Here is a 24,798-nt window from a genome sequence, read left to right as displayed (position 1 = left end):
TGGGGTGGCCCAGTCTCACCCACAGAGGTCTCAAGAGCGCCCGGGCTGACTCCCTGGGGCTCAGGAGTGGGAGCCTGTGGCCCCCTGAGCCTCCTGTGGGGGGCATCCCTGGGGGAGCCAGGTGTGGCCTAAGTGCGGAGTGGGCGCCGGCCCTGCACGCCGCCCCTCCCCGTGTGCCTCCGTGGTGCGGTCCGACACATCAGTGGGCAAGCCGGGGCCTGCCTGGACTGTGATGAATAGGCATGAGGGATAAAGGGGTGGGCCGCTGGTTTTGTTGTTAGATGCAGCTGGTTGACAGAACTGAGGCAGAAGGAGATGCCAGCGAATCGCCCACATGTCCTGGAGCATCCTCGGCTCCCGCCCCCCTAGCCGTGGAGCCTCTGCGCCTGGGTGCACCCTGCCGAGCGGCTACCACTCCGCCCCGCACCCCCCGGCCACCCAGACCCATGCCTCGACCCGCCGCACGCCAGCTTCCCGGCGTGTGCGGGCTCCCGCGCGCCCACCATGCTCTACGTCGGTGACCCCATGCAGCACTTTGCCACGGTAGGTGTGCCGCGTGGGTCGGGACCCCATCTCCATCCGCCTTGGCAGGCCCTCGCTGCCATGGAGGGTTAGGAGGGGCATTCTCTCGTCTGTCTCCCGGGCAAGCACTTGCTGCTGGCTGGGGTGCCACAACCCAGGGTACGCCGAGGCAGGCAGGATGCGCTGAGGGTTTGGGGCAGGTCCTGGGCACAGAGGCAGGTGCCAGCACATCCTGGAGGAGCTTGGGAACCGGTGCTCACTGGCTGGGCAGAACCAGCGGGCATGGAGAGGAGGGTGAGTGGTTACCCAGTCGGGGCTGGGTGGCCACCCTGAGATGTGGAGGTTGCTGAGGCTCCCCCGCTGTGGGCTGGAGGCTTTGTCCTAGACCCAGGGGACACAAACTACCCTGCCCTGCCCTGTCCCCAGCTACCGGGAGCTCAGCCTACCCTGGAGGTCGTCCTTCTCCCAGGGCTCGGGCTCTGAGGTCCCAGGTCGAGAGCATCCTCTTCTGGGCATCTGCTCATTAGGCTGACTTGGTGTGGTCTGGGCTCAAGGTCAAGGACTTGCGGCAGGCTGGCCTTCAAGCGCCCTGTCTCTGTGTCACAGAGGAGCAGCGGCCTGGCAGGGGGAAGAAAGGGCCTGTAGCTTTCGCTTGGCCTCTGCAGCCTGGACCCTGGGGATCTGGGCTCATTTCCAGACTTGCCAGGTCCCTAGGGCCAGGCAGACACCAGGCTGCTAATTGAGTGGGTGGAGGGTAGAGGCAGGTGGAGTGGGGGCTGCGGGTAGCTGGTGCCCTGTGGGGACCCAGCATGGACTGAGGGACAGGACGGACAGCTGGGCAGAGTGCAGCCACCCTAGGCTCCACGGGCAGAGGACAGGGAGTCTGAGCCACAAAGATCTGGGGGCACACCAGCCTCTGGAGAACTGTGTTCTGGGCTGCGTGTGCAAGTGCACAATGTCCTTGTGTGTGAGTGTGCACTCGGGTGAGAACGTGCGTGTATGCGCGTGCGTGTTGTGTGCCTCACAGGTTGGGCTAGGCGCCTGTGTCCCCAGCAAGGCCATGGGAAGAGTGACAGTGTGTGTGTGGCCTGGGAGGGGTGCGGGTGTGGGTGACCCGTCTATATGGCCTGACTCTGGTCCTGGCTCTGAACACTCACCTTTGGAGGCTCCATGGCCTCTCCGTACCCTGAACACGAGCCTTCTGTCTGAAATTCAGTGTGTGCAAGTGCTGGGCAGGGAGGGCACATCCTTCCTCCCCGTCCTCTCCCCATCACTCACTCTGTCACTGGCTCATTTACCCATGGCCCACGTCATTGGTGAGCCAGGAGGGGCTGTCCACCTGCCACTGGGGCATCTGGTTGTCACACATGCAACCCAAGCCAGAGCAGAAGGTCCCAGGCCCTGGAGGCCAGTGCCTGCACAGCCAGCCAAGAAGCCTGGGTGCCCGGCACTCTGGTATAACCTTCTCTCTCTAGTGAAGTGGCTTCGCAGTATAGATGCCAGGTGGTGCTGAGCACGCCTGTCACGTGGCCTCTTTCCCCAGGTGTGGGGACCGGGGTACTGGGCCCGCCTTGGGACCATGGAGAGAGCATTGCCTCCCCCATGTGAGTGGTGGGCAGCAGGGGCCACTGGCGTCCAGGGACCCACAGGGTCAGGCACATCATCACTTGGTTCTGTGTTACCGAGGACATCTCTGTCGGCAAGTACCCAGCAAGCAGCTCTGGTGTGTGTGTGTGACCAGGGCAGGTTGAAGGTGCCAGAACCTCTGCCCCCAGGGGAAGTGGGCCAGCCGGGTCGTACTGATTTATAAAAGCATCCGTTTCCTCCTTCAGGGACAGACACTTCCCGCTGTGTGCAGCATCACGAAAGAGGAAGCAGGTTTGGCCCAAACCACCTGAAACCCCAAAACGAACAAGTAGGGTTGTACAGGAGGAGCTCATGTGCTCAGCAGCCCAGCCCAGGCCCAGGGAAGGAGCACGCAGCCAGGTTTCTTGTGTGACCCGGTTCCTTGTCTGAGCACCATGCTGCCCACTGGGTTTGCTCCGGGCGCCAGGGTACCCCCTCTCCCCGCAGGTTTAGCTGTACTCAGGGTTTGCTTCTCCGTCGAGGGCTGAACGACTCTTGCCTTTGGTGGCGGCTGGCACTTACTGGGGGCATGGGGCTGGCACTGAGAGGGCTGGGGCCTCTGTCTGCGGCAGCTTCTCCCACCTGTGTTTGACCAGCTGCCCCCACGCAGGGCCCCTCCCACCTGAGGCCACGCTGCCCACAACCCATAGCAGGCACCCCGGGTTGGCTTTTCCCGGTTGGAAATATTGTGATTTGCCATATTCACTAGTCTTTGGGGCTGTTTCACTGGTCAGCAAAGCTTTAAAGTCTCAAGAGATCAGCAAGGTCAGTATTAGGCTCCCCTGGCTCTTTTCGTGCCTATGTGTCGAGGGCCAGGGCTGTCTGGACTGCAGGGTCTTCGAGCTGGGTCATGGGCGTGTGGGCCTGGCCTCTTCCCACTGTCTGCCAGTCCATGCTGGGTGCTGGAAGGGGTGCTGTGTGAATACCAGTGTCCACTGTCCTGGAACAGCTCCAGAGGGCACAGCGCTTTGCATCCCCTGTGCGGCGTGGGTCTGGTCGCTCTCTCTTTGCAGACACCGCAGCCTCTGGGTAGAAAGGGCCCTGCTGGGAAAAGCCAATCAGTGCAGCAAGAAATTTGTTCTAAGCAAGCACCTCCTGTACCCGAGGCCCATGGGGGGAGGAAGGACGAGATCCTGCCGGGGTTCTGGAAGGAGCCCCTGCTGCAGTGCTAGGAGCGGACCACAGGAGGGCAGGGCCGAGGCTGGAAGCCCGACGCCGCTGGATACACCCGCAGAGGGACAAGGCCTCCTCACCTCCTCGGGCCAGGTGGGCGCAGGGGAGGCAGCCCGCACCCCTGGGTTCCCAACAGGATTTGCTGGTGGGCTGGGGGTGAGGGCAGAGGTGACCCAGGGTGGACCCAGGAGGCTGGGTGAAGGGGGTCGCCACCTGTTTATTCAGATGGGAACCTGCAGGAGGAGAATGTGGGGTGAAGAGTGAGCTCTGCTTTCTTTTCTTTTTCATATATTAATATTTTTATTGTTAAGCAAAACAAAGGAAATGATGAGACGTTAAATATATTTTAAAGTTTTATAAACTTTAACCTCACATTTGGATTTTTCTGTATATTTTTTATTGGAGTTCAATTTGCCAACATATAACACCCACTGCTCATCCCGTCCAGTGCCCTGCTCCTTGCCTGTCACCCCGTCCTACCTCCCACCTCCCCTTCCACTACCCTTTGTTTGTTTCCCAGAGTTAGGAGTCTCTCATGTTTTGTCACCCTCTCCAATTTTTCCCACTCATTTTCTTTCCTTTCCCCTATAATCCCTTTCGCTATTTTTTATATTCCCTGTATGAGTGAAACCATATAATGTTTGTCCTTCTCTGATTGACTTACTTCACTCAGCATAATACCCTCCAGTTCCATCCACGTGAGCTGCTCATCAGCTGTGGCCGCTGGGCGAGAAGGGGCCGCGGGAGAGGAGGGGGAGTCTGAGCTGCACTAGCAGAGTGGCCGCTTAGACAGGGAGCGAGGGAGGGGGGGCAGGTGGCAGGTGGAGATGACTAGGGGAGGGGGGCGTCCCAGCACGGGCGTGCGCTGCACGGAGGGAGAGTAACCAGATCACAGACAGACAGACACCTCCCAGGACACAAGAGGGGCTGCCTGAGCCAGGAGCCAGTGATGTGGGGGGTGGGCAGTGAGGACAGAAAAGGGACAGGGCCTCCGGGGACCAGACAGGAGGTGTTCAAGTGACTAGATGGAGCAGAGCTGGAGCGGCCAGGGGTCTGTGCAGCAGCATGGGCCTCGGCCACCGGTGTCCTCTCCCTGACCTGGGGCAGCAGGAGCACGAGACTCTGGGGCCTGGGAAGGAATGGACTGTTCCAGAAGGGGAACCCAGAGCCTGCCCAGGGGCGGGGGGTTGGGGGGTTGGGGGATGGAGGTATCACCACCATCCTGTTCACGGAGCTGACACTCTGACACTCCCCTACCCCCTTGGCCAGGCTCTGGGCCCATCTCTGCGGAGCCCATCCCCACCTCTCTGCAGCCCCACCTCCCCCACAGTCTCAGCTTGGGGAACATCCAGTCTTCCTTTGTGTGGCTGAAACCTGGGAGCTCTTCTTGACCTGCCTACTGCCACACCTGGCATCCCCTGCCCTAGGAGCCCACCAGTGTGTCCTCTGGGGGTGCCAGGCCCCAGCACCATGCCATGGCCACCTCACTGCCTCTGACTCGGAGCCAGCAGGTCCCCTGGCTGAACCGTCCCCCTCAGCCCTTCCTCTGCTTGCTGGCATCCAGTCTGCAGGCTCCCACGCCTTCCCACGCCTCCCCCTGCCCATGCCGGGTGGTGTTTGTGTCCAGCCTGTCCTGAAGCCTGAGCCCCTACAGCCTCACAGGCTGGTTTGCCTGCTGCTGTGGCCTTGCACAAGCACGGCTCTGGAGGCTGTGGCCGTGTCTGTGTGGTGCCGCTGTCCCCCCCCCACCCCGGCACCTCCTGGGTGTGTGTGGAGGGGAACCTAGCCTGGGGGCTGTCAGGCAGCAGAGCGGGCAGGGGCAATGGGCTGGCCTGTCTGTCTACCCCAGAGCCTTCATGGCTGCTCCTCCAACTCTGGGTCCTGGTCATCTGAGCTGGCACCCTCTTGACTCTCCCTCATCCTCCCTGGCACCTTTATTGCACATGCCACTAAGGACAGGAGCGGCTCCTCAGAGGGTTCTGGTGTGGGCGGGGCCTGATCAGCCCCTGCAGAATGGACAGACAGACAAGGAGACGTGGGTGAGGGGTGTCAGGGCAGATGCCTGGGTCAGGGTCAGGCTCTGGGGCAGCAGGCAGGGGGACGGGAAGGCTGCCTGTCCCCAGTGATGCAGGGCCGAGGGGTACTCCGTGAGCTGCACCCCACTTTGCTCCAGGTCCCGGGCGCTCCGGGAGCTGGGGTCTGGATGGGGCTCTGTCCTGGGGATTGAAATAGTCTGTGCATCCGTGGTCCCCCTGCCCAGGTTATGGGCAGCCCCGCCGAGGTTGGCAGGGCGCAGCCCAGGGACGCACGGGGACCCAGCCTGGCCCCAGGCTGCCCCCCGGGTGTGCGCAGTGCAGTGTGCAGGCGGCGGTGGGCAGGGTGTCCTGCAGACACACGCCTCAGCAGCTGCAGCAGCGGGCTTCTGGGGGCGCGTTTCTCCGGCGCGAGGTGTGGAAACTTCCACCTGGTCCTGGCGCAGATTGGGCAGAGCCTTGCCTCAGCCCCGGGTGAGGAGAGAGTGTAAGCGCATATTTTCAGGAGGAGAGGGTGCCTCCCCCCCCCGCACGAGTCCGGTCTTGTTGGCATTTCCACCCGTTTAATCACAGACTCCGGGAGATGCTGTGGGAAACACCGCAGGATGGAGGTCTTGCTCCGAGCGGGATGGGTTATCTCCCCCTGAAGCCCAGACGGCTTGCCAGGCACTCACCTCTGGGCGAGGTTGTACCCAAGCCCAGACATGCCTGCCAGAGAAGATCAGGGGGTTTGGAGTTCATATTCGATTAAAAAAAAAAATCCAGTGCTAGTGTTCTCTGGAGAGCTGGGGGTTGCTGGGGTCAGAGTAGACACCCACTCGGGGTGGGAGAGAGCCTCGGGGTGGGAGAGAGCCCTCTGAGATGAGGGGGGCTCCCGCCTGCACCCCCGGACCCCCAGGGAGAGGGTGTGCACTCCCCGGTCAGGCAGGGCTGCGTCCAGGAGTGGGGAGCACTCCCCGCAGGAGGTGGCATCTGCATGGGGAACAGGGGACCCCCCGCCCACAGTGGAGGTCTGGGGAGGAGCATCTGGACAGAAGGCTCAGCAGTGTCAGAGGCTCCGGCCGCCCCTCCCTGAGCCCATCACACACTCCTCCAGTCAGATGCACACTGGTCCCGGGGAAGAAGCACGGCCACACTGTTCACCTATTTTCCACAAAGTTGAGGACCACACGGCCGGGCTGTGGTGAAGTCAGGGCCCCAGTCTCCCGATTCCCTGGCCAAGCCCAAGGCCCTATGATGTAGTTCCCACCTCTGGAGCGCCCGGACCCAGGAAAGGATGGATCTGTGTGCCTTGCCCATTGGGCTCAGCTCCAGCCCCAGTGCCCAGCCAGGACGGGGCAGCAGCGCCGGGATGCTTCCTGGGGAGGTGGGCTCTGTGCAGGGGCTGGAAGCTGAGGGAGGGCCAGGGAGGCCAGGCAGCCCTACCACGGGCTGGAAGCCAGGGCGGCTATCTGCCAGAGGTGCAGGGTGTGGCCTTGAGTAGGGCCCTCACCAGGTGGCTGGAACACCAGGCGGGGTGCACCAGGGCTGACCGTGGGGGGAGCCATGAAGATCGTCCTTCCAGACCATTCCTCCACTTGGGGCTGGGAAGGGAAACGTGTTTGCAAGGCCCTAGGGCTGCACAGGATGCCTGTGGTGCTGCAGGCTTGGGGAGCAGTGGATGCAGCAGGCGAGGCCACCTGGGGCCTGGTGGGGAGGGCAGGAGGGCAAGGGGGGAGGAACTGTGATGCCTCAAGCCGGGCGTGTCACCACCATCCACTTCTGGGAAGGTCCTGGGTGGGCTGTGCTTGGCATTGCATTTGGGCCTCTCGGCTTTCTTTGGAAGCACTTTGGAAGTGTCCTCACTCTGCACTGTCCTGAGCCTCAGGGAATGGATGGAGGACCCTGATGGTACCAACACAACAGCCACGCCTGGGCATCCCTGTACCATCCGTGTGAACCCGGCCAAGGTCACAAAGCAGAGGAGTCCAGGCAGGCCTGCAGGCCCGCTGACCCCTGCGTGCTTTCTGCACAGAGGAGAGGATGGGCTTTAGTCCAGGAAGAACGTCCTGAGGACCCAGGGTGTATGGTGCTGGAGCAGCTGGGGAGCAGCACCCTTTGTTGGAAGAACCATCACAGCGGACCCTGGGGTTGAGCCGCTTGAGTCCACTTGTATGCAGATTTTTTCTTATAAATACAGTAGTGAAATAGGTTTCCCCTTATGATCTTTTTCTTTTTTAAAAAAGATTTTATTGATTTATTTGAGACAGAGAGAGAAAGAGAAAATGAGTGGTGGGGAGCAGCAGAGGGAGAGGGAGAAGCAGACTCTCTGCTGAGCAGGGAGTCCGATGTGGGACTTGATCCCAGGACCCTGACATCACTACCTGAGCCAAAGGTAGACCCTTCACTGACGGAGCCACCCAGGTGTCCCCTGATGATTTTCTTAGCGAGATCTTCTTTTCTGTGGCTTGCTTCCTTGTGAGATTGTAGTACATGACACACGCAGCAGGCAGCATCTGTGTCAGTTGGCTTGATGTCATCGATAGGGCTTCTGGTCAATGATAGGTTATCAGTGGTTAAGCTTTGGGGGAGTCATAAGTCATCCTTGGATTTTGGGCTGCATGGGGTGTCTAACCTGGTGTTAGTCAAGCTTCACCTGTATTTTAGAGGCTTATAGCCAGAGGAAAATTGACAGCCCATGGGATACGAACCCACAAGGGTGTGCCTCATGATGTCTGTTACCCTGCCCAGAAAAGTGGGAGAGAACTCGGCCCCAGGACACCAGCAGGTGGAGAGCCTACAATTTCTAGGAGGAAGTGAGTCTTGAAAGGCTCTCTCAGTGGTGAGGAGACAGTGTTCCAGGAGGGGAATAGCAGGAGCAAAAGCCCTGTGGTTCGGACCGGCAGTGTACAAAGGAGGCTGGGAGCAAGGCCCCCGGGGGACCCCATATCACCCCGCCCAAAGGGGCAGGAGCTCTGTCTTTGGAATCGGTGTCCTTGTGGCACGGACAAACAGGTCTTCCTAAACCAGTGCTGGAGCCCAGTGTCCGCAGCTGCCCCTGCTTGGCCCCGTGCAGGGACAGGGCTGGAAACGTCCTCTCTGTCCCTCCAGTCCCCTCCACTAGGTGAGTCAGTCTGGAACAGAGCCTCTGACCACTGACACGAGTCGTTTTAAATTCTAGTGACAAGTATTTCTGTTCCCTCTGGGGAGAGCGTGGGTGACACCTGCATATGCGCCTGCATGTCGTTGCGCCGCACGGTCCCAGCCCACCTGTGCTCTTGCTCTTCCTGCCTTAATAGCCTGGAGTCCACTAGAGGTTCCCACGGATGCTGGGGAGCGAGCGGAGCACAAACTTCTACAATTTGTTTTCCATCTACATCCCCAAAACTCATTTGAGATGGTTCATTGGCATTAAATAAATAAACACGTACAATAGGAATCTTACAAAACTGCAAAACCCAGCTCCCAGTCAAAGGATGGACCCAGTGAAGCTGGATGAGCCCCATTTCTGGAGAACTCGGGCCGGTTGGGACGGGCGACAGAGTAGAAGAGGGCGTAGGTGCAGAGAGGTGGCCTGGCCCCTGGGCATGGCTGGCCGTCCCCACCACGCACCGTGGCCGCTCCCACCAGGTGCTCCTGGCAGGGGGTACAGGACCTGCTTTCAACCCCAGAGAGCACCCAAGGCAAGAGCCGGTGCCAGGGGCCCACGAGTGCTTGGGGGTCTGTGTCATTCGGCCCACAGGTTCCCAGCGCCCAGTCTGGGGCTGGGCGTGACAGCATGGTGGGATGTGGCCTCTCCGGGCATGGGGGGCTCAGCTTGCCCCATCTCTGTGCCTGGAGCTCAGCCCCATCCTCTGAGTGAGTGGGTGAGGGTCCGGGGCTGGCCGGGCCTGGGTCCCCGTCTGCAGCCGTTACTTTGTTGGACTTTTGTGTGGAGAAGGGGGGATCAGTGTGTCATGCATGCACCACAGCCTCCCTGGACCCTCCTGATCTGCACGGCTGCCCTGTGGCTTCACCCCTGCTTTGTAGATGGGGAAGCTGAGGCCAAGGGTGGTAGAGTGCTGGGCTGGGTCACACAGGTGAGGCTGGGACCTCAGCCCCTGGGCCTCCTGACCTCAGAGCCCTGCTCTGCCCTGCCAGACCTGGAAGGTCCCTTCTGTCCCCTTCCTTTCACTCCAGGACATGATCCTTGAGGGTGGCAGTCACTCTGGACCTGGACACACAGAGGCCTGTAGGTGGGCAGTGGGGTGGTCGGGAGAGTCACCTGTCTCCTGTGGAGACCAGAAATGCTGGCTTGGCCAGCAAAGGGCACTGGGAGCTTGGGCTGGGATGTCTGGCCTGTGGGGCAGGGACTGCAAGGCTGCGCTGAACTCAGGCTCCTGGGCAAGAGGACCAGTGGGCAGGCTGGGCCCTCTGCGCCTGTGGGGGTCGGGGTGCCAGGTGGCTAGGGAGCTGATGCCTCTGAACCCCCACAGAGCCCCTATTGCTTGCCACGCCTTGGGTGGTATGGATCAAAGCAGTGAGGTCTGGGGAGGGGATGGAAACCAGAGACTCTGGCCAAAGTGAGTGAATGAGCCGCAGCTCTCCCAGCACACAGGCCCCCTGCGGATATGCAGAGGAGGGGAGGACCCTTGGCTGGTGATGCAATGACAGGGTGGGGTGGGCTGGAAGCTGGGACCTTTCCACCCCATGTGGTTCCCTTCATCCTCTCCCTGCTGGTCCTCGGGCAGTACCCTCCAGGTACTTTGTGCCCCCAGAGTCCAGCTCCTTTCCCAGAAGAGGGCAGGTGCTGGGACACAGTCCACCCAGGGCTCACCCTACCCCTCCTCCCTCTGCAGCAGCCCCATCCCTGCAGGTGTGTGAGCACACATGTGCATGCAGCCCCCAGACCTATGGGTGCCCTCCTCTGAGCAGGAATGGGCCACCTGGGATCCTGGCCCAAGAGGGGCCTGACCAGGAAGCGAGCCTGGCTCCCCGCAAAGGCTGGGATGGACACCCCAGTGCACGGCCAGAGCTGCCTGTGCCCCAGGACCCTCTCGGCCCTGACCCAGTGCACAGAGCACCAGAACACGTGTGTGCAGCAAATGCACAGAGTGTGTCTTGGGGAGCCTGTCCAGTGTTGGTGGAAAGAGCTCCCAGGCCACCAGCCACCATCCAGCAAGGCACATGGGGATCTGGGAGGAGAGGCCCTCTCTTGCCCCAGCCCCTCCCCAGAGCCCAGCCCCCCACCCCTCCAGGCAGGGCCTCAGACCCAGAGGGGAGGCCACCCGCTGGCTGCTTCACTCCCGCCCTGCAGCCCTCCTTGGGTCGGGCCCAGGAGCCCTGTGTGCACATGTAGGCACATGTGGGCCGCCTGGGGCTGGGCATGTCCTAATTAGCCCACTCTCTTGGGAGTTCTGATTGAAAGCAAAACAAACCAAAAAAGTCCTGGTTTTGCCCAGGTTCTTCCTGCTGCCAAGTGGGCCTCCCCCAGCTTCCTGAGACCCCCAGGCTTCCGTGTGGCTGTGCTGGGCCGCATCTGGGCAGCAAGGTCGGGCTGGGGGCTCTCAGGCTCCCCACTTGGGAGGAATGCAAAGGGAGGGAAGGAAGGGCCTTTGGGAGCCACCAGAGCACTTCCCGACCAGCGGGTTTCCCTGCCACTCTCGGACACAACCCCTGCTGATTCCTGGGGGTGCAGGCAGAGGTGTGCCCCTGGGGCAGCAGAACCCCGAGAGGGAGCCCCACACGGCCTCCGCACAGTGGCCCAACACATGCTGCACAGTGGCCTCCGCTCCCCTGGGGAGGGGTAACTCTCAGGGCGCCCAGACCACAAAATGCCCGGGGCCAAAGGAGGGCGCCCTGGCTGCCGGAGCAGTGTTTGCACGCAGAGTGCTTCCTCCCTGCACTTCTCAAAGGGCTCTGGGCCTGCCCCTGCCCACTGGAAGCCTCCCGCTCCCTCCTGCTCCCTCCTGCTCGGCTCCTGGGCCCACAGATGCTATCACCTCTGCTCTTTTGGTTCAGTGACTAATTCCCTGGCACCCGCCTCAGATCAGTAAAGAATGTGGACAAGTTAAAATCTGAACAACGCTGTTGTCGTGGGGCTGCCTCTCGTTTCTCCTGAAGAGGGGGGCAGGGGCCCTTTGCCCTGCTGGCCCTGGCTGTGCTGCTGTGGGGTCGGAGTGGGGAGGACAGACCTGAGCTGTCCTGCTGTGGGGACAGAGTAGGGAGGACAGACCTGAGCTGTCCTGCTGTGGGGACAGAGTAGGGAGGACAGACCTGGGCTGTGCTGCTGTGGGGTCGGAGTGGGGAAGACAGACCTGGGCTGTGCTGCTGTGGGGTCGGAGTGGGGAGGACAGACCTGGGCTCTGCTGCTGTGGGGTCGGAGTGGGGAGGACAGACCTGAGCCCCCGTTGGTTGGTCTGCTGTCTTCACTGAGGCCCGGGAGGTGGAAAGGCTCCTGTAGCCCTTGGGGGCCTGGGGAGGGGGCTCTATGATCACAGGGATGATGCTCCATGGGGCCATGGCTTGTCACCTGGAGGAGAGAGGCCATGGGGACTCTGGGCTGGGGGCAGGCTGGGACCCCTGCCCCCTCCAGGACCCATGAGGCTCTCAGCCTGGTTTAGTGGGAAGGCTGGGTTCATGCCCAGTCCATCCAGGTTCCTGGGCATCTGTGTAGGGGAGTCCATCCTGCTGCCTTGCACACCCACCTTCCTCCCTCCCTCCCTTCCTTCCCCTCTTCTTCTCTCCTTCCCTCCTTCCCTCCCTCCCTCCCTTCCTTCCTTCTTTCCTTTTGTCCCCTGGGCCACTCACTCAGCAGCCCCTGGGGAATGTGCCCACAGGGGCAGCTCCATAGCAGAGCTGATGATGGGAGTGGGAGCCGGACACTCGGGTCCAGCACCATCCAGTAGAAATGCCATATGGGCCACACATATGATTTTGCATTTTCCAGGAGCCACACAGAAGAAATGTAAAAAGAAACCCATGGAAGTAATTTAATAATTAATTCACTAGAAATGATGCACCGTGTGTCACACGCTCAGCATGAACCTGAGAGTGAGATCCTTCATTTCTGTATTTTTCTCGTGGCACCATGTATGGAGTCGGGGTGCTGGGCACCCCCAGCACTGCTTAGCTTGCTGTGGCCAACGGTTCCAATACATGTTAGCCCTCTTGTGGGGCCCCCTCGCAGTCAGGATGGGGAGACAGAGGCCAGAGGCAGGAGGGATGCAGGAGTGATGCCCCTTGGGATGAGAATGGGGGGTTCCCCAGCCTGGCCCTCAAACTCCTGGCAGGAGGCTTCTTCCTCCTTCCTCTCTGTCGTTTTGTTCTGAAGAACTTTATGGAGCCACGATGTCTGTGATGTGCAGCTCACCACTGCTGTGCACCGTGAATTCTAGGGCACCCGCATCACGTCCAGAGGAAAACAGCACCCCCCAAGCGGTGGCCCCCAGCCCCACCCAGCCCCTGGGCCACGGCTCTGCCCTGCCCGTGTGGCTGCAGTCTACAACAGCACAGTTTGTTTATCCGCTTACCCCTCATGATGGTGGGTGCTGGTGCCCCCCCCCCCCGCCACGCCCCCCACCGTGCACAATTGATGGCAGGGCTAGTCTGGAGGCAGTGGGAGCTGGATGGGGAAGGAGGCTGCAGCCGGGGCCTGCAGGGGGCTCCTGTCTTGTGGCTGGTGGACGTGGGACCCCAGCTCTGGAGGTCCGATGGCAGCTGCAGCCGGAGCTCCAGAAGGCATGGAGCCACAGCTTTAGTGACAATCTGTCACCTGTCACCTCACTCCTCCTGGGTCATCACTTGTGCTAAGCTTCCTTCAGGCTGGGCAGCCTCCAGTGGGGACTCCAGGACCCTTTTTACCAGCAGAGTGGAAGGGAAAAAACATGTGCCTTCCAAGGGAATGCTAAGCTGGAGGGGCCTCTGGGTAATGAGCACCACCCTCCTGATGGAGAAAAACACCCAGGGCAGAAAGGGGCCCAGCAGCTGGTCCCCGCCCCCTGCGCCCCCCGGGGATACACTCCTGTGCTTTGGGATCTAAAGGAGGCAGACTGGTGAAGGGAGGTTGCAGGGTAAGCCCCCGTCGCTCTTGGTACCCATCAGCCCCTGCCCCCCATGGGCACCCCGGGCCCCAGGGCTCTCAGGGTAACTGCCTTGAGGGTGGCTGGTGCCTCACCCCAGGCAATCACCCCCATGTGTGCCTCAGTGTCCTCATCTGTAAAATGGGATAATAGCCACATCCACCTGAGGCCCACATGAGGATTAAAGCAAACCTCATCACCCTCTGGCCACAAAGCAAGAGATGCTTCCGTGTTTGGAGATCAGCTGCTCTTTACCCATCCAGCCCACCCCCCTGCTTGAAGCCTCCAGGCAGGGAAAGGGGTCTTCTTCCCTGCCTGCCCTCCAGAGGGGACCTGATCTGTGGTGGATTGGGCTGTCCCCTCCCTCCTATGCTCAGGCCTCCTGAAGCTCTAGGGAGGGGCTGACCCATCACAAGGTCCCAGGACCCCAGGAGGTTGATGGGACATGGGCCCCTGGGGGGGAAGGAGGGGACTGTGGGACCCACCCCCTGCCCTGGCCCATCCCTCCCTCTGTCTGGTTCCCTGGGCCTGGGGTCTCCCTCCTTGGGGCTGTCTTAGGGGGATGGGGACGCTGCCCCTGGAGAGTGCCTCCCCCCAGCCTGCCAGGAGGTCCACGGGCAGGAGCCTCCCCTGCCAGCAGCTCCCCTCCAGGTGTGCTCCACGGAAACCCTGGCACAGAAGGAGGCTGATGGAGAGGGGAGGGCGAGGTGAATATGTCAGTTTATCCCAACACAAGCAGTGACCTGTCGGGAGTTGGGGGGGTGGGACGGGAAATATTTGGGATGACTGAGCTGCTGGCCCTTTAAGGCTCTTGTAACAGGACACCTCTGGCCGGCGCGCGCTTCCACGCTCCACGCTCCAGCCTGACTGTGTGTCCCCCTCCCTCCCCCTTCCCACGTTAGCCCCAGTTCAATCTGCTGAGCAGCACCATGGACCAGATGAGCAGCCGCGCGGCCTCAGCCAGCCCCTACACCCCGGAGCACGCCGCCAGCGTGCCCACCCACTCACCCTACGCGCAGCCCAGCTCCACCTTCGACACCATGTCGCCTGCGCCGGCCATCCCCTCCAACACCGACTACCCTGGTCCCCACCACTTCGACGTCACCTTCCAGCAGTCCAGCACGGCCAAGTCAGCCACCTGGACGGTGAGTCGCACCCCTGCTCCCGAGGGGCATCTGTGGGCTGTGAGGGTGGGAGGGGTGATCGCCCCCCTCCAGGCAGCGAGGGAGGGCCGGCCAGGTGCCCACACAGATTCCTGCCTGGCCCCCCGCAGTAAGCAGTGAGCCGGGAGGAGCATAGGGCAGGAGGCGGGTCTGGGGCCGGGCAGTCTGGGCGTGCCCACCCCTCGGACCGACGTGTGGCCCCAGCGGCCAGCCTCCGCAGAGCCCCAGAGGGGCAGACGTGGCTCCTGGGTGAGGTCCATGGGGCAGAGTCCGACCATCATCACCAAGACACTCGGGTGTCGAGGTGGGGCTTGAATCCCGTCCTGGGTGAGCATGAGGTCCACAGAAGCTGCCTCCTCCAGGTAGAGTGCATGGGCAGGGAGGTCTGATGTCTGCTGGTTGGCAGCCTCTGAGTTGTCACCTCCGAGCAGGGGATGAGACTGGGAGTTGGGGGTGGATCCGCGGTGCCTTGGACTCAGGTCTTCAGGTCTTGCCGCCTGCGCTCTGGAGGATTCTGGCCCCTGGTGGGGATTTTCCCAGCTTGGATGGTGGCCCGCACCCCTGTGGCCTCTCTTGGGGTGCTCTGAGTTTACGTTGACTCTTGAAACCGCCCAGCAACCCACCAGGTGGAACCTGTTATTGTCCCATTTTACAGCTGTGGAAACAGGCACGGGGGCGGGGGGAGTCACTGGCTTGGAGAGAAGCAGGCGGTTAGTGCCCCCCTCCGCCAGGACCCGGTGGCTAAGCTTCCTGTTCTGGGGACTTGAGGTTCCTTTTTTTTTTTTTTTTTTTTTTTTAAGATTTTATTTATTTACTCATGAGAGACGCAGAGAGAGAGGCAGAAACACAGGCAGAGGGAGAAGCAGGCTCCATGCAGGGAGCCTGATGTGGGACTTGATCCTGGAGTCCTGGGATCACGCCCTGAGCCAAAGGCAGCGCTCAACCACTGAGCCACCCAGGTGTCCCAAGGGGCTCCAGGTTCCTAACCGCTTCCCCCCACTGTCCCGACTACAGCTGGGAGAGGAAGAGGCTGCCAGAGTGCCCAAGGCGGCCCGGGCGCTGCAGGGATGCTGAGACCCCCCAGGACAGACCACAGGCTCCTCTGAGGGTGGGGCTCACAGGGCACTGGCAGGAAAGGCAGCCCCAAGGACGGTCCCGGTGTCCTGCCCCCACACCTGAAGAGGACAGAGTCTTGCCTGGCACCTGCCCTAGCAGGCCCTGGCTGTGGGGAGCGTCACCTCCAAGGACCAACAGCTCCATAGTCTCCCCCAGCCCCTGGAAATGGGACCCTGGAATAGACAGATATGTCCATGCAGGGGGCCGAGCACCAGCTCTCCTGCTTTAAGAACTGGGTCTCCTGATCCCCATCCCCTCCCGGATCCTGCTGCCCCGCTGGCCAGGTTGTGGTTTTCCCACGCTCCTGAGAGGCTGGAGAGGGGGTGGAACCAGCAGGAGACCCAGTGAGGCTCCACAGGGGCCAGTCTGGGTCTGGGATCCAAGCCCTCCCCCGACGTCGCCCCCCCGGCCGCTGTCTCTGGTTCTGGCTGTGGCCATGGGCCCCCAGCCCCTGACCCATTGCTGAGGTGAGGCTTGGCTCCACCGCAGGGCTTCCAGTGGTGGAGTCGGCACCTGGTCCAGGGGCCCCACCCTGTCATTCTCATTTGTGAATTTTTCCAGTAATGCCCCTTGTTGCTCCTTAGAGGGGATGCTGTCCGTACAGCACAGGTGAGCACAGTAGGAGCTGTGTGTCATGTTATTATTTCCTTAGCAGCAGGGCTGGGAGTGGGGTGCCACAGAGCTGGTCCTCCTGGGTATGGTTGTTCGGCTGCAGGTGCACTTGCTGGAGGCTTCTCTTACTGCTGTAGGGTCCTGGTCCCCGGTCCCCAGATTGGAAGTTTGGCTGTGTGGCTGTAAGCCAGGTCAGGAGGCACCCAAGTCATCCCCACATTACACACCTCTGGTGACAGGAGGCTCACTCCCTCTCCTCTTTGATGTTCATACTGTTCCCTAAGCCCTTTCTCTCACCTCTCAGGGAAGGGTCCCAGCACCTCCTGCATCAGTACTGTCACCAAGGCGTGAGCTGCTGGACCCCTGGGAATCTAGGCAAGCCCTGGAGGGGGTTCCTGGCTCGCTCTTGCGCTCTTTCTCTCCATCTCTGCTATTTAGGAATGCTGGTGGGGTCTTTGCAGCATCTCGGGGACTTGGAATGCCTTGGATGGTCTGAGCTGGTCCTCAGGGTGGGATAGAAGCTGCCCCTCTGCTGGCTATCCCCCCGCCCCCACCTGGGGCCTCTGTCAGGCCCCCTTAGTTGCTTCCACCTCCCCTGCCAGAGATGTGGCATCAGGTCTGAAGGGCCCCTGGCGTGGTCACGGTTTCTAGAGTGGTCTGCCCCGGCCAGCCATACTGGGGGCAGAGGTGGCTTACCTGTGCCCAAGTTCTAACCACCCCTCGCCCTGATACCCGCCCCCCTGCCCGGGCCCGTGGCTGGCACACAGAGCTCTCCCTCCCCAGCCCCCATCAGTGCAGGGGTGGAGGTGGGACACACATTGATAATGAGATTTTTGGCACCTTGGGTCTCTGGGAGAGACCGCCCGCGAGCTCCTTTCCCTGCCCGGGGAGGGGGCGGGCAGGCTCACCATGCAGGATGGGGACTGCCGGGCAGCCCGCCTGCTCACAGCTCTGGGGGTCTGGCTGCGCGGCCGCTGCCCAGACTTGCTTCCCGGGCGTGCTGTCTGGGCCTCCACAAGGCGCCATGCGTGGCCCCCGCCATGCCAGCCGGCTGGTAACTGATAGATAATTCATATTTTTCTCGAGTATGATTCCAAATTGACTGTTGCCTTCGGTCCTGCCCTTGCTTGGGAAAAACACCCTCGACAGGCCCCAAGGGATCACAGCTGTTAATAGGGTCTTTGGCCTCTGCCTGGCTGAGGCCCCTGGCAAGTGTCCCAAGGTCTCACCTCCGTGCCCCTAGGGTGCCGACAGAGGGAAGGTGTGTGTGCAAATGCACATGCACGAAACACCTCACACACATGCAAAGTCGTGCACATGCTACATACATACACACGACTCCACACATGCACACGTGCACACAAACATGCGTGCTTACCTCTTCTGGCCACTACACAGGGCTGGAAAACTCCTTCCCGTGGAATCCAGGAGGGATACATTGTGTGTAACTGAGCAGCTGGCAGAGGAATGTGTGTTCAGCCTCCAAGATCATAATCCGGGGACCAGGGGCAGGATGCAGTGGCAGTTTGACTGGCAGCGCCCAGGTCCCAGACCTGCTGCGGAGCCATGGGCCTGGGTCCAAAAGTGGGAGGTAGCCTGATGGGTCACTGTGGGACAAACGAGCTGGCTCCTGGGACCACTTAGAACAGAACCTGGAGCCTGGGGCACACCCCCCCCGCCCCCACAAATTGCTGCTCTTGAGCCATCCTAGCCAGGGCATGTCCTGTGTCGGGCTTTTCCTATGTCGGGCTCTCCAGGGCTCTGGGGGCTTCGGGGAGGGACAGACACCGAGTGGTCAGGGCTGTGCGTGGGGGCTGGCATCCATGGGCACTGATGCTCTTTGGACTGGTAGGTGGTGGAGCCCGGCCAGGGATTGGTGTTTGCACCCTTATCCCAGTGCCAAGCCCTCCCTGGCACACTGGAGCCTGGCTTCTGGGCCCTGATGGCCACTCCCTTCCTGGGCCCCCCAGGGATTGGCAATGACACGGACAGCTGGTCCCAGGAGTCCAAAAAGCTGCCCATGAGAAGGGCATCTGGATGCTATCCAGCCCTGCTCCATCCCCTGCTCCTAGGCTGAGCCTTGCCAGGGAAGGGGACTATCCTTGGGGATTGGTAGGTTTGGGAGGGGGCTCCGAGGTCAGCTGGCCATGGCTGGAGACCTGGCCCAGCCGGGCAGTGTGAGGCATGCGGGTGGGGTGCACACAGGCATGATGGCTCAGCGAGTCCCTGGGCGGCCTCCATGCAGCCTGCCAGCCTGGACACAGCTCCGTGAATGTACGAGTGCCAGTCTGTCCGTCCTGGGGCTGAGCCAGGCACACAGGGCGAGCGCAACCCTCCTGGCTGGGGAGGGTCCTGTGGGAGGCAGGTGGGGACGCACAGAGGCTCTGCACAGAGTTCCTGGTAGAATGTGGTTGAGTCAACACTAATGGATTTGGGAGAAAACTTTCCAGCGCCTTGGAGGTTTGCAAGCAGGAAAATAATAGTGGAGGTGTCCCAACATGATCATGGTATCAATTGCGTTATCCTAAAAGTTTATGGAATGCATAAGTGGAATTAATACCTTTTACTGGCACCAGAAGCAATTACGTGTATTTAAGGGCCAGGGAAGAGCTCTCACAGTGTCTGCTGTGGAGACAGGATGAGGAGCAAGCAGGGGAGATTGCAGGGATTGCTTGCGTGATGGGGAGCTCCAGGGGCAGACTCGCTCCTGCAGGCTGGCCCTGCTCTTAGCCTGCGCCATGCATGGCCTCGTCTCTCTCCGTCCTCTGCAGGTGGAGCCCCTGGGCCTTCTGGTCATGGAACTTGGCCTTGGAAACCCCAGTGGGGCTGGGAAGGGCGCCAGCCCTGAGTCCTGGGGCTGAGGGGTGCGCCAGGGGCGGCCTCCACCTCACCCCACCTGGGCTCTTATAGGGGATGCAAGGGAGAACCCCTGGGGGGTATGAGACCCGTCCACAGGCTTGGAGCTATGGGTCGGGCACGATGTAATCACTGCTTTATGAAGAATCATTTATTTTCTGAGACATCCCGAAAATGGGTATAGCTCCATAGATTCTAGATTGTCTTCCTAGCGGTCCTGACTGTAGCCAGTACCCTCCCCACACCTCCCAGAAGCCACGCAACAGCCCTGGTGAGGACCCCAGGGCTCAGGAAAGGCAGGAGCAGTGGGGATCAGGGGCCTGACCCCAGGCTTTTGTCAGGCAGCTAGTGGGGCAAGGCCATCTGTGCACCCCGGGAGAGTAGACAGCCTTCTCCCAGCTCCAGGGATGCCCCAGGACCCCCGTGAGCCACTGGCAGGAGAGGCTGACCCTTAGAGGAACCCGGGGCACCTGGGGCCCAGAGTGGGAGGTGCCTGTTTGCAGGTGGTGAGTGACTGACATCTGCCACCACACCTGAGTGGACCCGCCCGCCTTCACTGCCTGTTATTTATTGACAAATGACAATCCTTTGAGAGCGCTTTATGATTCAAACACTCCAGGCTGACCAGGAAGGGCTGGGGCCCGGGAGCTGGGGAGCCAGACCTGGGACTCGCCCCTCCCCTCCCCTCCCTGCACATCTCCCAGGTCCGGCTCCACACCTGTGTCTGGACCCCATTATAGGGGGAAGCCTGTCCTGGAACCGGTTCGAGGCTGCATCCCAGGCGTCCTGTAGCTTCAGCCTGTGGGACTCTGAGTGAGGGTCTCGGCTGAGCAGCCCGTGGAGCCTTTCTGTGGTCAGTTGTGGGGGAAATCTGGGTTGGATTTCCTTAGATCCCAAACTAGGAAGCCGAGCTCAAGTTCCTGGACCCGAGGCCCCAGACTTCTTCCCCCAGCCAGGGCTTCATCATCTCCAGATGGGGAAGCCCTTGGGCTCATCTGGGATTCTGGATGGGTCACAGGCTCCTATGAGGGCAGGAAAGCCCCCTGGAAAAAGTGACCAGCACTCCCAGCTTTAGTGAACTGGAAGTTCAGGGGTTGTCAGGGGACCCGCAGTGGCCTAAGCCCAAGGTCCCCCTGGGATTGCAGACCTGTGTCCTCCACCGTGGCCATGTGCCGTGGGGCGCGGAACACTCTCCCTTCCTCTAGTACTCCTCTGTGAGGGGCTGTGGGGAGGATGAAGGGAGGTCCCCTCGGCCCATCACCACCTAGCACCAGGAGCCACTGCCCTCTGCAGGGGGATCGTGTGTTTTACCCTCCTGCCTTGCTGGGCATTTCAAGTTTCAATGAAAATTTCGATTCCAGCCAACCATTGCCTTAAAAGCTGGAAAATGACCACCCCCTCTCCCAGCATGTCCAGGGCACCCCAGAGCTCTCTAGAGAAGCTGTGGGCTCTTCTCCTGCTGGCTCCGAGTGGAGTTTATTTAGAGTGAAGAAATAACACTCACCACTCCCTGGCCAGAGGGCATATCCGTAACTGTGGTGCTGAACGGGAGACTTCCCTGGAGCTTCCGTGGCAGGAAGGCCAGAGGCAGGACAGCCTGTGTGCAGGAGCTGACACCTGGCTCTCAAGCCCATCCTGAGCACTTGCCCACCCCCCACCCCCCACTGTGGCCCCAGCCTGGCTAAACCCCCACCACACACACACACACACACACACACACACACACACACACACACACTCCCGGAGCTAGAGCTACCAGCAGCTAGGCCAGCTCCAGCCCGAGGCCATTTGGAAGCTTCAGGGCACTGGGGGAAGGAGCTGGCCCCTCCGTGCCTGCACTCAGCAGACCAGTAGCAGCGTCCAGAACAGTGTGCCCACAGTTGGAGGATCCCAGGGCTAGCATTGCAGCAGAAGATGCCTGTTGGCCCTAGCACCCTGCCCAGGAGGACTGACCCCGAGGATCACCACATGGACAAGGCCAAGCCAGCTCAAAAGGCCACAAGTCAGGTGGAGGTGAGAGTTATAGGGGGCTCTTTCCCCTGGCAATTGAGAGGATCCTCTGTGGTGAGCAGAGCCAGGCTAGTGGCCAGCCGTCCCCATGCCGTGTAGCTCTGTGGCCTGGCTCACAGCCCTGCTTGCTGGTTTCTTGCCAGAGCATTTTCCCTACGGGGCCAGCCAGCGGAGTGTCTGCCTTCTCCAGGAGACCAGGACAGACAGGCACGGGCTCTCCAGCTGCCAAAGTTAGAAACCAAGTTCATAGGCAGAGGAACCGGTGTTTGGACCCGGCCAAGGCAGATCTTGGTGCTTCAGATGCAGCCACCATTTGTGCCCTTGGAGCAGGAGGGTGGCTCCTGGTGGGAGTGCTAGGGCTCTCCGCAAGCGCAGCTGTGTCCCCAAAGACACAGCTGTGTCCCCAAAGCGCAGCTGTGTCCCCATGTCCTGCTTACCCACTCCATCCCCATAAATTTTTCAATTTATGTAAAAAGCAAATGCTGGCCCATAATCTACAATTAGATAATCCACATACGGTTCATCAGGAGTTGGCTTCATTTTAGAATATAATTTTACAATTCAATTTAGACTTCACTAAACAAAGGCATCTACTTACTAATTTTCCTAATCTAACTAGATAGCTACAAAGTGATAGGGTTCAAATACATTGTAGTGTGGCTATACCTTCAAGACAGTATCAAGACTTTATTTTCTAAAGTGGATGATTACCAGTATCCACATACCCATGGTAATGTTAACATTTCGTACTCCTTTACACATTAATTTACTTAATCCACAACAATCCTTTGAGCTTGACATTATTCCCATTTTATAGATGGAGAAATTGTATAAGCACCAATGAAACAGATGCTCTATATAATTTTGTCAGGTTCTGGGGAAGTTCTTAGTATTCTAGAAAAAAAATCAGTTAGTGAAGAAATTAATATTGCTAAGTAAATAGGGTCTGAGGCTGGATGCCTGGGTTACAAAGGAAGAATGGAGGGAGGGCCAGAGTTTCACACACTGCTCCTGGGCCACATCTGGGACCCAGTGCCCCGGTCACTGAGGCCAAGGACAGGTCCTCGTCACTGGTCCCCTCGCCCCGACCCTGGAGGAAGAAGCAGGCCAGAGGAAGAAGCACATCGCATCTGGCACCCATGCCCTTGCTTTGTTCCGTCACATGCCTCTTAGTGTCTTCATGGACCCAGGTCAAGCCTAGTAGTGACAAGGGGAGCTTAGAGGTGTCAGTGCTGCTCCACCCCTGCTTAGCTCGCAGCTTTTGGAAGCAAGGCTCTGGTGACAGTGCATGACCTTGAGGGTGGGGACCAGGTGTGCATGGACCTGGCACAAAGGAGGAGTGAGTGTAAGTGGTGGCGTCCAGGGTGGCCCCGGGAGCCCTGGAGAGAAAGCGGGGTAACTGTACCCTGTCACGGGGCTCACTGTCTCCAGGTCATTACTGCAGCCCAGGAAGCATCCCCAGACCCACCAGGGCCCTCCGTTCCCTCTGGACACCACTGCTGTGGGGCTCCCTCCCCACCCCACCCCGGTGCCTGGTGTCCACCTGCCTCTCTCCTGGGTCAGTAGAGTCACCCACTTAGCATGGGATGGAAGCCACTGGAAGGTGTCCCTGCCAGCCTCCAGCCATGTGTGGGCAAGGGACTGAGTAGGCCCAAGGCCCTGTGGCCTGGAGGCGAAGCCAAGAGGTGGGTGCTCTCCATCTCCCAGGGCACAGAGTCCAGGGCTCCTGATCTCTTGTTGGGGACCGGGCTCTAGGATGTGGCCAGGCAGGCTGCTCAGGCCCGCCTCTCCAGGTAGGTAGCTTCTGGTCCACAGCTTCTGGGGATGCTCCTGGACAGCGGTCAGAGTCACTCTGCACCTGCAAAGCCTGTTTTTACCTCCATCTCTGGGCTCCAGTGAGGGGATCCCCCGCTGTTCAGTCTGTGGGCAGATGTATCCGTGTCCTCCCCCAGCCAGGAGCTCTTGTGGGATCAGAACAGCCTTCTTCCTCGGGCACATCTGCAGAGCTGGCACTGGCTGTTGCCCTACAGGTGTCCTGGAGCTCCCTGGAGCCACCAACCACCAGTCCTGTGGCCATGATGGGGTGTTGGCTGTGGGTTTCCTTGTGCATGGACCCCGGGTGCTCTGAAGTGGGCTGGGGTGATTGTTGCAGGTTGGCCTCGTCCCTGCTGTCCCATCCAGGCCTCCCTGACATGTGTCAGAGCCCACCCCATGCTCCCAACAGCTCTCCAGGAGTGGGAGAGGCTAGCAAGAAGGGGTGAAGCAGTGTGGCTTATGTCATCTGGGAGGGCCCTCATTACCTGGAAGTAGAAAGGGACCCAGGAGGACTGTCGGGGTGGGGGTGGGGCTGTTGGCCAGTGGAGGATTGCTGTATGAACCCAGAGGTTCTCTAGGAGAGATGGGTCTGTGGCCTTGGGTAAGTCCTCAGGGGTCCATAACCAGAGAGGACAGAAATGTGGCTCTGCACGCACGCATGCAAGCACGGGAAGCAGATAAAAGTGGGCTATAAAAAAAAATCATTTAAAAAATAAAAGCCCCCCCTTGCAGGCCCCGTCTTCCAGAATCTGTTGTAACAGATTCGCCCAAGCTGGTTAACGGTATTTGCGGTTTGCAAGATGCTACACGTCCCTGGAAAATGACAGACAACTTATTATCACCTCTCCACTGTCCTGTCCAAACCTGCCCGTGCCGGGCACCCAGCTGCTGGGGAGCGGGTGCGAGGAAATTAACAGCCACAGAGCCGCCGCGCCTGCCACCCGCCACCCCCGCGCCAGCCCTGCCAGGCCCTGGGCTCCCAGCCAGACGGGGCCCATCCTGGACTGTGGTGGGAGGAGGGCAGGAGAGGGGGAGGGTCTGGGTGGAGGAGGGCAGGGATGGGCACACACCAGCATTTGGGCAAACGGTTTCCTGCAAGCTCGGAGGAATACACGCATCCCAGAGCAGACAAGTCCAGGCGGCTCTGTGTCAACAGCCGAAGATAAATAAGATTTTATCAGCTCAGAATCTGTTGAAACACATCCATCTAGCGGTTCTAGGGAAGGAGAGGTGAGAGGGAGGGAGAGAGAGGAAGTGTCTTCACGTGACCTTTTCTATAGAGTAGACAGGACCGGGAGTCTTCCTCCCAGAGCTATGGGGAGGGGGGAAAGGAGCTAGCTGAAGGGTGGGGGCTCACACCCTCTGAGACACAGGCCCTTCAGTGTCCAAGTCTGTCACCTCCTACAGGCCCCCACCCTGACCCCACCCCAAGTCTGACCATCCCAGGCCCCCCTCCCAAGCGCCCCTCCTGCCCCTGTCGGCCAGCCAGATGCTTCCAGGTGGAGGGAAACCTCAGGCATCCCTCCCAACGCGGCTCAACCCCCACCTGGCCTGGCATCTGTGGGTTCAACCCCTGCAGGGGTGGGACTGGCGGGTGTTCATGCCCAAGGCCACATTAGCAGCCAGCTGCGGGTGGCACTGGGTTGGGGCCAGGCCCAAGGCTGGAGGTGGCCTTGAGAGGGACCCGGAGGGAGGAAGCGGCGTGCACTCGCCGTGTAGGCGGCTCCGGCTCCGGCTCCGGTACCGCGGACAGCTCCCGGCGGCTCCTCCCCTAGGCGGGGCGTCCCGGCGCTCTCCTGGGGCCTCCGGTGGGCGAGTCCTAACCTGAGGAGC

General features: G+C 60.5%; 1 protein-coding gene across 6 annotated transcripts in view; it reads left to right on the top strand.

Moving 5' to 3' along the window:
- TP73 (tumor protein p73) overlaps positions 1 to 24,798 on the top strand; it is a 42,261-nt gene that overhangs the window by 7,050 nt on the left and 10,413 nt on the right. For all 6 annotated transcript variants that reach the window (XM_055306049.1, XM_055306044.1, XM_055306046.1 and 3 more), the window contains exon 3: positions 14,296 to 14,538. In XM_055306049.1, coding sequence (XP_055162024.1) covers positions 14,296 to 14,538 — 243 coding nt within the window. The remainder of the gene's footprint in view (positions 1 to 14,295; positions 14,539 to 24,798) is intronic.

This window comes from Nyctereutes procyonoides, unplaced genomic scaffold (genome assembly GCF_905146905.1).
Source record: "Nyctereutes procyonoides isolate TBG_1078 unplaced genomic scaffold, NYPRO_anot_genome, whole genome shotgun sequence".
Lineage (NCBI taxonomy): Eukaryota > Metazoa > Chordata > Mammalia > Carnivora > Canidae > Nyctereutes > Nyctereutes procyonoides.
Note: the sequence above shows the minus strand (reverse complement) of the source record. Positions and strands in the feature narration are given on the sequence as shown.